This window comes from Camellia sinensis, chromosome 6 (genome assembly GCF_055761805.1).
Source record: "Camellia sinensis isolate YWXY chromosome 6, ASM5576180v1, whole genome shotgun sequence".
NCBI lineage: Eukaryota > Viridiplantae > Streptophyta > Magnoliopsida > Ericales > Theaceae > Camellia > Camellia sinensis.
In genome coordinates, this window is record NC_138966.1 from 123,878,859 (window position 1) to 123,890,625 (window position 11,767).

The window sequence follows — 11,767 nt, forward strand, 5'->3', positions numbered from 1 at the left end:
TGATTCGATGGTTAGAAACTTATTTCGACGTTTATCATTGAGAAGTATAAATAGTAGAGAAGGCCCTAAAAAGAAGTCCTAGACTCAGATCCAATGAACCAGTTTTTATCTACTTTATTTCCCTTCCAGTTTTTACATTTCTTATTCTTTACATTTTCTGTACTTCAAATTCCTGCACTGCACTTCCTTTATAGGAGTAGTTTCAAGTAGTTTGTTGCTGTAAACCTCTACGAGGCTGTAATTTGTTGCTTCAATCCTCTACGAGACTGAATTGGATCATTGTAAGTCTTTTATTTTTACTTAATGAAATGCTACAATTGCTCTTCATTTAATTGTTGTTTGTTTAATTCTCCTAAACAAAGCCACTAGTAAAAGTCCTCTTCATTGAGGCTGAAAGAACTGAAACACAATCATCTGATAATTGGTTGTCAATTAATCTTCTGTAAGGACTGATTGATCTTTCCTGACACGCTTAAAATTACAATAATAACATTCGAAAGCCAAAAAAGCCAACAGATAGTCTTTTTTTGATTTATTATTTATTGTTTTATAATAGTCTTTTTTGATTGTTATTCAGTTCAAAAAATAAAATAAAATAAAATAAAATCTGTTACCATTTGACACAAAAAAGAAAAAAAAGAAAAGCCCCTTAAAAATATATATTTCAGAAGAGAGAAATTTTATTTTATTTTTTTCACATGATTCATATTCTATTGATGGACCTCATGGGTGGCTAATGTTTTTTTCAAATTTAGATTTGAGCCAAAGCGAAATTCAATATGTGTATGTATATATTTATTTTTTCTACAAAAAAATATGGTATATATCTATATTTATTTTTAGTAAAAATAGAAGGAAAAAAAAATCACATTTGGTACATTCATAAGTTTGCTGAGGGGGGGTGATGCCTGATAATGAGTCTCACTGAGGGATTAGGGTCGCTGCTGTGCGGCTTGCAAAGTAGTGATTGTTGTGCGGTTTATGAGAATTATTTTAGATTTTATTTTCATGAATGGAACCATTCAATTTTTAAAGAATATTGAGTAGAATATATTTGTAAAAAAGTAAGTTCATCGAATATCGATAGACATTTCATCAACTCGCATTTATATATATGAAAAAATAAATATATATAAGTATTAACCTGAATACAAATGTGAGTTAATGAAATGTCTATCAATATCTGATCAAATTGATTTTTTATAAAGGGAAATGGCTTTTGTCCAATCCTTAATCGGACTGGATCGTGCTGTTGGGCCCGTGCGGGCCCACTACGAGTGTCCTGTTTTGATAATATGAACCGTTCAATGTGTAGAACTCATCGAGTACTATATGCCTGTAAAAAATCACGTTGATCGGATATCGATAGCTATGTGATCAAAACAGATTTTTGTCAACCGTTAATTTATTCACCGTCCAATTTTTTTTTATACAAAATTGATTTGATCACATAGCTATCGATATCCGATTAATGTGATTTTTTACAAACATATAGTACTTGACGAGGTCTACACATTGAACGGTTCAGATTATCAAAATGAGACCCGTGGTAAGCCCCCACAGACCCAACAGTACGGTCCAATTCGATTAAGGACTGAACAAAAACCATGCCCTTTTATAAATATATTGTACTTAATGTTATTTAAAATTTAATGATTTAAATTATCAAAATAAAATTTAAAATAATTTTCACACACCATAACAGTCACTGTGTAAGCCGAGCTGAGGGAATCACCAAAGGTCGTGGGGTGATAATAGACGTTAAAAATCAAAAGGTAATTAAGGTTTCATTTGAGAATATGTAATTTTAATTAAAAAATAAAAATTCAACTTATTTCTTTTCATTCATTTTATTTTTTACATATACATATATATTTTTGTAAAAATAAAAAAATATTTTCTAAATATATTTAACTTTTTTTATCTCATATTTTAATTAAAAAAAATAAAAAATCATTGAATTGCCAAACGTGGCCTTAAAAACGTTACAAAAAACCCACAACCGCTTCTAAGTTTTGGTAGACGACGAAGTTGACAAGACTACTGAATTGTTCAGATAAGCTCCTCCTCCTCTCTCTCTCTCCGCCGCTGCTTCTTCACATCACATCTAAGGTAAAGTTTCCGATCTCCCTTTCCTGTAATCTTTCCTCAACTTTCTCATAAAAATTACTAGAAATTCAAATTAATATCAAGAGATTTGACCTTTGCTCTGTGTTTCATTTCTTAAATTGAATTGTTTCTGATGCTTAAATTGTTGTAGTATTATTCAATTGATGCCATTTCTATGCATACATTGTAGGAACATAGTGATTTATTGAGCTTATATGGCTTCGATTGTGGTTAATTTGCCTTGTAATGTTGGAGCAATCAAGGGTTTGGATTGTGCAAACTATGTGGGTTTAAAACCATCTGTGAATCATAATTTTGTATGTGTTCGTCCCCAAAGCAAAGCATGTAATCGTCGTCGATTGTTGATTGTGAGAGCGAGCGAAACGTGTGATGGACCGATGAGGAAGATGGGTTTGAGTGATGAGGAATGTGAGGCTGCTGTGGTAGCTGGGAATGTGCCCCAAGCTCCTCCTGTTCCCCCAAAACGTGCTCCACCAGCTGGAACCCCTGTTGTCCCTGCGCTTGTGAGTGTTATTTTTACTGTTACAAGTTGCAACTTATCTTTTTATTGACAATTATTCAGCATATCAATTATAAAAAAGAAAGTCTGAGATAGTAGTTGTGATCAATATTTTGTTTCATTTAATATAATTTCATATTAGGGTTAATTTCACTTTTATCACTAAACTATTGTCATTGTCCATATTTCCTTTCTAAACTATCAATTTAGTTCTTAAAGTTTCCAAAGTTAAGTACAAATGGTCCAATGGAAGGCAGTACAATTGTCATGTAAACCTAACCTAATCGACAAAAAAGTAGTTTTACCATATTTTTTTGTTGTTGATAGAAGTAGTTTTACAACTTAGACAATATAAATCGGACAATCAAATACTCATCTTCTTATTAGACAACTTAACACCTATCTTCTTCTCCACTCCTCATTTCAAAATAATGAATATTTTTTTATTATATAGTTTAAATTGTTCAAATTTTAAAACGATTTTTTTGCCCCTCAGATTAGGCTTTAATGATTAAGGATTTGGACAACTGTCTCCAGTTGGACCACATTAGCTGAAATTAAAAACTTTAAAAACTAAATAGATGAAATTAATAGTTTACAGATGAAATAGAAAAAAAAATAAATAAAAATTTTGATAGTTTAAGGGATAAAAGTGAAATTACCCCTTTCATATTAATCATCGACCATTAAAGTTAGGGTGCTTCTTGTTGGATAAATGCCAAATATCATGCCAATGCCTGAACTTTTGTCATATTAACATCACTCCAATGAATATAAATTGAGGGTATTGTGCCATTTCCTTATCTTGGTTTTGTTTGGAATTATCCTTCTCTCTTATATTTTATTTTATTATTATTATTTTTTAGTTTTTAGTTTCTTTTATGTTGGTTAATTTTGATTGTATCATATGGACGCTTTTGCACCATGTTGGTTGGTGCCAGCCACTTAATAGGCGCCCTCGTCGTAATAGGAAATCACCAGCAGTGAGAGCAGCATTTCAAGAAACAATCTTAACACCTGCGAATTTCGTATATCCACTTTTCATCCATGAAGGTTGGTATTAGTCTGGACTTTCATCATTTGGTTTGCTGTTGTCTGAAACTCCAAAATGTGACCATCTTTCCCCCGCCAACATGCCCTGTGTGTGTGTGTGTGTGTGTGTGTGTGTCTCATAAACGCGCACACATCTTTCTCAGTTTGCATGATATTTATTTCTGATATTGCTGGAATTACAGGTGAAGAGGACACACCTATTGGGGCTATGCCTGGATGCTATAGGCTTGGTTGGAGACATGGACTTGTGGAAGAGGTCAGTAAGCTCTAGTTAGTTCTATGTTCTTGAAAATGGCATACTGGAGCTTGTAGCTGACCTGTTATCATGTGGACCCACTTAAGAAATTGTTCTGCTAGAAATCCTTACTATTCTATACTCCTAGTCTTGGATAACCAAATTTGAAAACTTTCTTGAATATGTGATAAAATAATTTCCATTTTATAAACATGTTTTAATAGGATGCCCCAAGCATATCACCTCAACTCAATCTAGCCTTATTACCTCAATGCTATTGTTGGCTACATGTATCCTTCTTTTCCATGATCTTTGTAAGATGTGCCATTAATTATAAATGGAAGATGCTAAAGATAGCCCAATGTGTGATAGTTAAGGTTGGGAAATGTGTAAAAAGTGTATTGAAATATGAGTAAAGTGTATAAAAATATATATGATGAAAATATGTAAAATGTGTATTGAAATTGTAACTTTTTTGGCATTATGTGAAGCTTAACAGATGCCTGTTCGGCAGTGGTTAGCAGACCCATTATAAATAACTTGTAAGGTGTCGTTGCTTCAGCAATCTTTACAGTTCTAGATATTAGTTTGCCTACTGCGTCTAAGTGCATCTCATCTAAGTACATCTCTCAGTACTTACTTACCATCTGGTTAGCACTGAGCAGTTAGAATTTTTTTCAAGTCAAATGATGTGGTTAATAAAAATGTGGTATTTTGTTGTCTTTTTGCATGTAACAAGTTTAGGTTAGCTTTTATGAACATCTCATTGTGTTTCTGCTTTCAGTCAGTGAAAAACTATTTAATATTTCGCAGAATAGTTTTTCAGTGGACCTTTTTGTTTTGTTTTGTTTTTGTTTTATTTTTAATGCAGGTGTCAAAGGCCCGGGATGTTGGTGTTAACAGTGTTGTGCTCTTCCCAAAAGTTCCTGATGCTTTAAAGGTTCGTATTCACCATCTAAATTTCGCTTCCCATGATTTGTATAATTTAACATGTTTATGGCCCTCCAGTCTCCCACAGGTGTTGAAGCATATAATGATAATGGATTAGTGCCTCGAGCGATACGGTTGCTCAAAGACAAGTATCCTGATCTTGTAAGTTATTATTATTATTATTATTTTGAAACTTCATAATTTATTTTCTCAGTTAGGAGGGCTAAGGGAGTTTTGGCAACACTTTTGGTGCTTTTGATGTGCTGTTGTCAGGTTATCTACACTGACGTTGCTTTAGATCCATATTCCTCTGATGGCCATGATGGCATTGTTAGAGAAGATGGTGAGAAATATCTCTATATCTTTGAAACAAGTGCAACGCTGGATTTGGTAACACTTGAAACCAAGTTGTGTGAATATTTTTGTGAAATCAATATGAACAAAGATAAATTGAAAAGTGATTCAAAAAGAAAGAGAATAGATTTCTTTCTTCTGTAGATTTATTTTCATTCTCTTCTTTGACAACCTGTAGGAGTCATAATGAATGATGAAACTGTGCATCAGTTGTGTAAGCAGGCCGTCTCACAGGTAATTTCAGATCTTATATGGTGCAAATTGTATTTGTGTATACATCTTCAGCACACATGTAAATCTTCATAACTTGTCTTACAATTGTATTTTTATCACTGACTTTGTTTTAGACTGATATGTGAAATGGGGTAAAATGTTGTTTTCAACTGCTTACAAAGAATTAATCTAACCTCCCCTGGAGGCAAATGATACCATTTCTTATGGGTTTCCCTTGCACATTCAGAAAGCTTTCCGGAGATTTTGAATCACTGTCTCAGAAATTATGTGACTTGTTTATACATTTGTTTCAACTAAATGTTGTGACCTGACCAGCTTTTGATTTTATTGCTTGGTTTACTGTATATGTAGGCCCGAGCAGGAGCAGACATTGTCAGTCCCAGTGACATGATGGATGGTCGTGTAGGAGCAATTCGAGCAGCTCTTGATGCTGAAGGTTTTCATCATGTGTCTATCATGTCATACACAGCAAAGTAAATTGCTTATTTGAGGCTTCTTTCTAATTGGTTTTTTCCTCCTCCTCATCATGCATAAATTACTTACTAAATCTGACATATCCTACATAAGATGTTAATCTTTATATTATTGTTTTTATCTCATACTTATTTAAAATAAAATAAAAAATAAAAAAAATAAAAAGAAAGAAAGAAAAGAAAAGAAAAGAAAAGCTCTCATCTCCAACCTCATCTAAGAAATTTTGTTCTTTTGTCATGATTGAACTTGAAGTTGCTTTCAAACCAACTTTTTACAGTCCATGCTGTTGACAAACACTTTGTGTTCATTAAAAATAAATAAATTAGGGGGGCATAAAATGCTCCTTATTAGTTTGTGATCATCATTTTACTGAGTAAAATATGAAATCTGGCAGTGTTTTGGTGGAGAATTAAATAAATTTGACACCTTGACACATACTTGACCTGAGTCGGTGTAACATAGGCCTCGTTTGGGAAGTGGCTATTTTAGTAGGCTATTTTAGTTTTTGGCTATTTTAAGTAGGCTAAAATTTTTGTGTTTGGGAAGATGATTGGATTTTTTTGTGGTTGGATGTGATGTTTGTGAGAGAAAAAGTGAAATGATTATGGGTTTGATGTGATATTTTGTCCTATTAGCTATTTTAGCCTATTTTGTCTTTTTGTGATTTTTAGCCTAAATTTGGCTATTTTTTTTCTTCCCAAACACCCCCATAGTTACCATTGTATAATGGTTAATTGGAGAGTATATAGTCATTTTGGTGGAATAAATTGGAAACTAATGAATTCTAACTTTATTTTTCTTTACTGGGCGAAGTGATCTTTTTTCATTAGTCTGAGACTGGGTTGTTCAACTTCTGTTTGAGGTTGTGTTAGGCCAGCAAGCAAACTGCTACCTTATTTTTATTGGTGATTAGCATGCATCATTCTATGCTAACTCTTTTCAGTATACCTTGAACTTGAAGAAAGTGTAGTTTATTTCTTCCTGTTTCATTTGAATTACAGTGTAAGCTCACTTAGAGTTTATAAGAGCATGATTATCTTCATTTCCTACATCTAAGTTCAGTTATGTGCCCCACCATCCCCCCACCCCCCTGAAATAAACAAGCACATAAATAATTAATATTAAATAAAAATAAAACTGTAGCCATGGTCCATCTCTTCACTTGCTATTTTGCTAAGATGGTGAAAAACTCTTCACCCTTCAGTTTTTCACATCTTTGTCACATTCTAACATGGGCTGTCTATGTAGACCCTGCACTGTTTCACATCTTTGCACATTCATGCTTTTAATTTCTCTTTCACCAAACATTGTGTTACTCACAACGTGAGGACGAGTGACTTTTGAGTACTTTTGGTTAACTTTAACTTATTTATTTTTCTCTCTTCTTTTAGTTCAGTCCTGTGTTGTTAGTTGCTGTATTTTACATGTTAGTTTGAATTATGTTGCTTACAGGTATGCAAGTTCGTTTTATGGTCCCTTCCGTGAAGCACTAGAGTCAAATCCACGATTTGGGGACAAGAAAACGTATGTGGTTCATCAAAGTTGATAGATAAATCTATTAATTGGTATTGTTTAGTAGATTATATTCTAGTATTGCTAGTGCTCACTTTTGCCCATGCTTTGTATTCAAAAGTTATCAGATGAACCCAGCCAATTATAGGGAGGCACTGGTTGAGGCCCGTGAAGACGAGTCTGAAGGAGCTGATATCCTTCTGGTTAGCATTGCTTATTCATTTTTTTCTTTTTCTTTATTTTTTTTAAAAAAAAGAAAAAACTTTGATTGCACACTTTGTTGTGGGACCTTATTTATGCTGAAGTTTATTTTAATTGGGTTGCAGGTAAAACCAGGTCTTCCTTACTTGGATATCATTAGGCTTCTTCGCGATAACTCCCCCTTGCCAATTGCTGCATATCAGGTAGCCTTAATTTCTTTTTTGCATTTTTCTCTCTAATGCCATTTGGACTCGATTTCATTTCTCTGGTACTGTTTTTTGCACTGTACTGGGGAGTCTGATATTAAGTGGAAGGGATAATCACATTGCATTGTAAAAGGGGAAGAGCATTACATTTTTTGAAAATAAACAGACAGAGAACATAGACTTAGCTGTATCATGTCAAAGCATTTGTTACGAAAGGACACAGCATTTATTTTGTGTATAACCTTACAAATTGTTTTGTCCTATTATGGTGGTTCATATATGCATTTTGGAGCTGTTCTTTAGTTGCTTCCCTTCCAACTTCATGCTATGATCTAATTTCCTTCTATCCATTTTAAGTTTGTTTCATTTATGTTATCCTTTTTTTTTTGGATACAGGTTTCGGGTGAATACTCAATGATTAAGGCGGGTGGGGTTCTGAAAATGATTGAGGAGGAAAGGGTCATGATGGAGTCTCTAATGTGCCTCCGACGCGCAGGTGCTGACATTATTCTCACATATTTTGCTCTTCAAGCTGCTAGATGTTTATGTGGTGAGACTTAATAAGAGAATTAGATTTTGCTAGATGTGAGAGGCTCCATTAGAAATTTAATATCTTAGGCTTTATGTATATTTGACCTTAGAATCAGACTATTGTTGGGAATAAGATTCTTGAAATATTGGTTTATTGTTATCTTGTTGTACCAGTGCTACATATATATATATTGTGATGTTCTCACATCACAGCTGTGATGTCACTACTTAGTGGCATTGTTATTGTTATTTGGAGACAATCGCTTTGTCACTACTTAGTGGCATTGTTATTGTTATTAGATAAAGTAGCAGTTATTATTCATGTTTTAGGAAGCATCATTGAAGAAGCTAGAGTTGTCATGTTTAAAATCTGAGTGAAACTAGCATCATAGCTAATTAATTACATGGCATGTTTAGGTCATGTTCTAATAGGTGATAGAATATGGGAAATCTTATTATCCAAGGAAGATTTACAGGTGTGTGGGTAAAAATCTGAACCACACTGATGTTGATGGGAATATTGCTTTTCGAAGCTCTGGAAACAATCCGGATGAAGTGGATGAATACTCTAAAGCTTTAAGTCTGCAAAATTGAACTTTGTAACTAAAGTCACCAATTCTCTCCCTCTGAAAATTGGAGTCTTTCCTAAGCAAAACACATCATCTGTGCAAACCATTGCCATATTATGTAATAATATACACACATACACATTGTGGGAGATGAATCTCGAGCAGCCAATCAGCCACAGACAACCTGGTGGCCGAGCTCTAACAGGTCGAATGGCCAATCCTGACCAAAGGGTGGACCAGGTCAATGGGAGTCGACTACACGTGGCAACTCCTATCCAATCCTAGAGTGACGTGGATGCGGGACATGATCCCACTAGAGGTGGAATAATCTCTCTCAACCAATTGCAACTGTTAGTAGGGCTCCACTATAAATAACCTCAAACATATCCAACTAGGTACACACAACCAACAACACTCTCATTTACTGTATTATTGAGAATTCTTGAGCCAGAACTCACTTAGATATCGGAGAGTTCCCCACTAATCACCCACCAGCCAGAGAGCTTCTTTCTTTTCAGGTGTTAAAGTAGTGTGTCCGTGCTTTCTGGTGGCCATCAACCAAGTGTGGTAAGTTTTTTTTTTCCATACACGAGTAATGTTATACAAACAAAAAATTCATATATAATGATGTGGCTCATTATGGATCATTCACTTCAAAACAAAATACCATTGAAAATTTATTTATTTAAAATAATGGTGTTGTCACATCATTCTTGTGAAATTTTTTGTATGAATTTTATATATGAATAGAATTTTTCATGTGTAAATACATATAGAGGGATTTGCATTTGATTTTGTGCAGATGTGTTTTTATGAGGGATATTAGGCCAACATGGAGTTGCCCCTGATTATGCCTTGGCCTTGCAATAAAACCATGTTGATGAGAAAATGGTTGTACTGCAAAATCCTCATTTTTTATGACCCTATTATCATGTTTATTGCCTACATAACAATGGCTTCTTTTCTCTTTTGGTTTTAAGAGTGACATCATTCAACCAAACTGCTTTTTGTGTAGAAGTAATTAGTTCGAGTTGTTTAGGGGATTTGGATCTGTTTTTTGATTATGCTTCAGCCGAACTATGTTAACTAGGATGATCAATAGAATGACTTCTTATTCTATGTGAAGCCAATAATGCATTTTTGCAACAACGTTCTGGATAACTTTTCTATCTTCTGCGCATTTTTGTAGTAGTGGTTGAATGATGGTGATAGCTATGGCAGCAGTGCCGATGGTTGTGGCGGTAAAGGGTTGTGGTAGTGATAATGGTAATGACAGTTGCGATTATGATGATGGTGGTGAAATCATGTTGGTGTATATGATGCTGATGACATCGGTGGTGGTAATAATGGTAATGGTAGTAGTGGTGGAGGGTGGTGGCGGTTGCAGTAGTTGTGGTGGCATGATGGTAGCAATAGTAGTGTTGAGGGTGATGAGATTATAGCAGTGCATATTGATATTTAAGTATTTATAAATTAGTTTGCTAAAATGCATGAGAAAATTAAAAGCACTTATCAATTTTATATAGTTTTATCATTTTTAGAGAGTATAAATAATTTTTAAAAATATATTTTTGGATGTTTAATTTGGTCAAATTAATTTTTTCTCTTTTGAAAAAGATTTGGAAAGCCAAACCAAAACATGGCTAATGATTTGCATTTTGTACAATTTTAAGTTTTTTTGATCATTTTGATATGGGATTGCAAATGAACCAAACTGTTCGTGAGCTCGGCTCGTTAAAGACTCGGGTCTTGAAGTAAATAAACTTCAAGATAGACTTTTAGACTCGTTTAGTAGATTATTATATTAATATTTGTATTTGTGTCAGAAATATGAGTTATATATAATAAAATATTTTTATATCACATGACTGTTAATGTGTCATTTTTTATTTAATTTTAAACATAAATTAACTTTTGAAGTAAATTAAAAAAAATTGAAACATAAAGAGGCAAAGTGGAAAAAAAAAATACTAAATTTTAAGAGCAAAAGTAAACAAATAGTCAAAGATAAAGGGGCAAAATGTAAATTACCCATAAAAAGGGAAATTGCAACAAGTCGGAGTGTTGGGCTCCTCTTGTTTTGGGAGATAGAGGGGGAATTAGGATTGAGATGGATGTGAGACCCACTAATATTATATTTGTTTTGGGAGATAAAGAGGGGATTGAGATGTAGGTCCGGATTAGGTTGGGCCTTGGAAGGGGGATTGAGATGGAGGAGGTGGAAGTGGTATTAGGTATTTAGTCATTCGGCTAAGGTTTATTTTTTATTTTTTATTTTTTTTACATGTTGGGTATTTTTTTTTTTGAACATTAATGTTTAATGTTTAATGTTTTTGTATTTTTTGTTAATTAAAAATTATAATTTTGTTTGTTTTAATATTTTATATTTCTTTTATAGGGTAATAATTTAACATTCTCTACACTAACAACTATCATTAAAATAAATACAATTTTACTTAATTCTCTTACTATCAATCCTTTCAATTGTATCTCTGAAAACAAACATGGCCTTAGAGAGTTGGACAGCCGCTATCAATTCCCTCAATTGTATCTCTGACAATAAAGAGGGCCTTGGAGTGTTGGACAAAGAAAGTTTGGGGCTTAAAGTCTCACTCTCACTCTAGCTTCAGTCAGCTCCCACACGAGCTCGTTTCAATCGGTGCGTTTCTTTCTTTTCTTCTAGACTCCATCTCCACAAGTATATATCTATATATTGTTTATTAATTTTGATTTGGGTTTTGCTAACAAATCCCTAGCCACAAGTAAAAAAAAAAAAAAAAAAAAAAATTAAAGAACACAGGCATTTTTTTATTAAATTTAAAACATTTTTTTATTAAAA

The 11,767-nt window shown here is 33.5% G+C and overlaps 1 protein-coding gene across 1 annotated transcript; it reads left to right on the top strand.

Annotated features, from left to right (window-relative positions):
- The first annotated feature begins 1,974 nt into the window (after positions 1–1,974).
- Positions 1,975–8,608, top strand: LOC114306410 (delta-aminolevulinic acid dehydratase, chloroplastic). The gene is made up of 13 exons (XM_028251646.2): positions 1,975–2,112; positions 2,300–2,633; positions 3,571–3,682; positions 3,865–3,938; positions 4,789–4,857; positions 4,926–5,009; positions 5,121–5,190; positions 5,380–5,435; positions 5,787–5,908; positions 7,362–7,433; positions 7,543–7,624; positions 7,748–7,825; positions 8,225–8,608. Exons 2-13 carry the CDS (start codon positions 2,325–2,327, stop codon positions 8,387–8,389), a joined length of 1,293 nt encoding a protein of 430 aa, XP_028107447.2. The 5' UTR covers positions 1,975–2,112; positions 2,300–2,324; the 3' UTR covers positions 8,390–8,608.
- Positions 8,609–11,767: the final 3,159 nt, after the last annotated feature.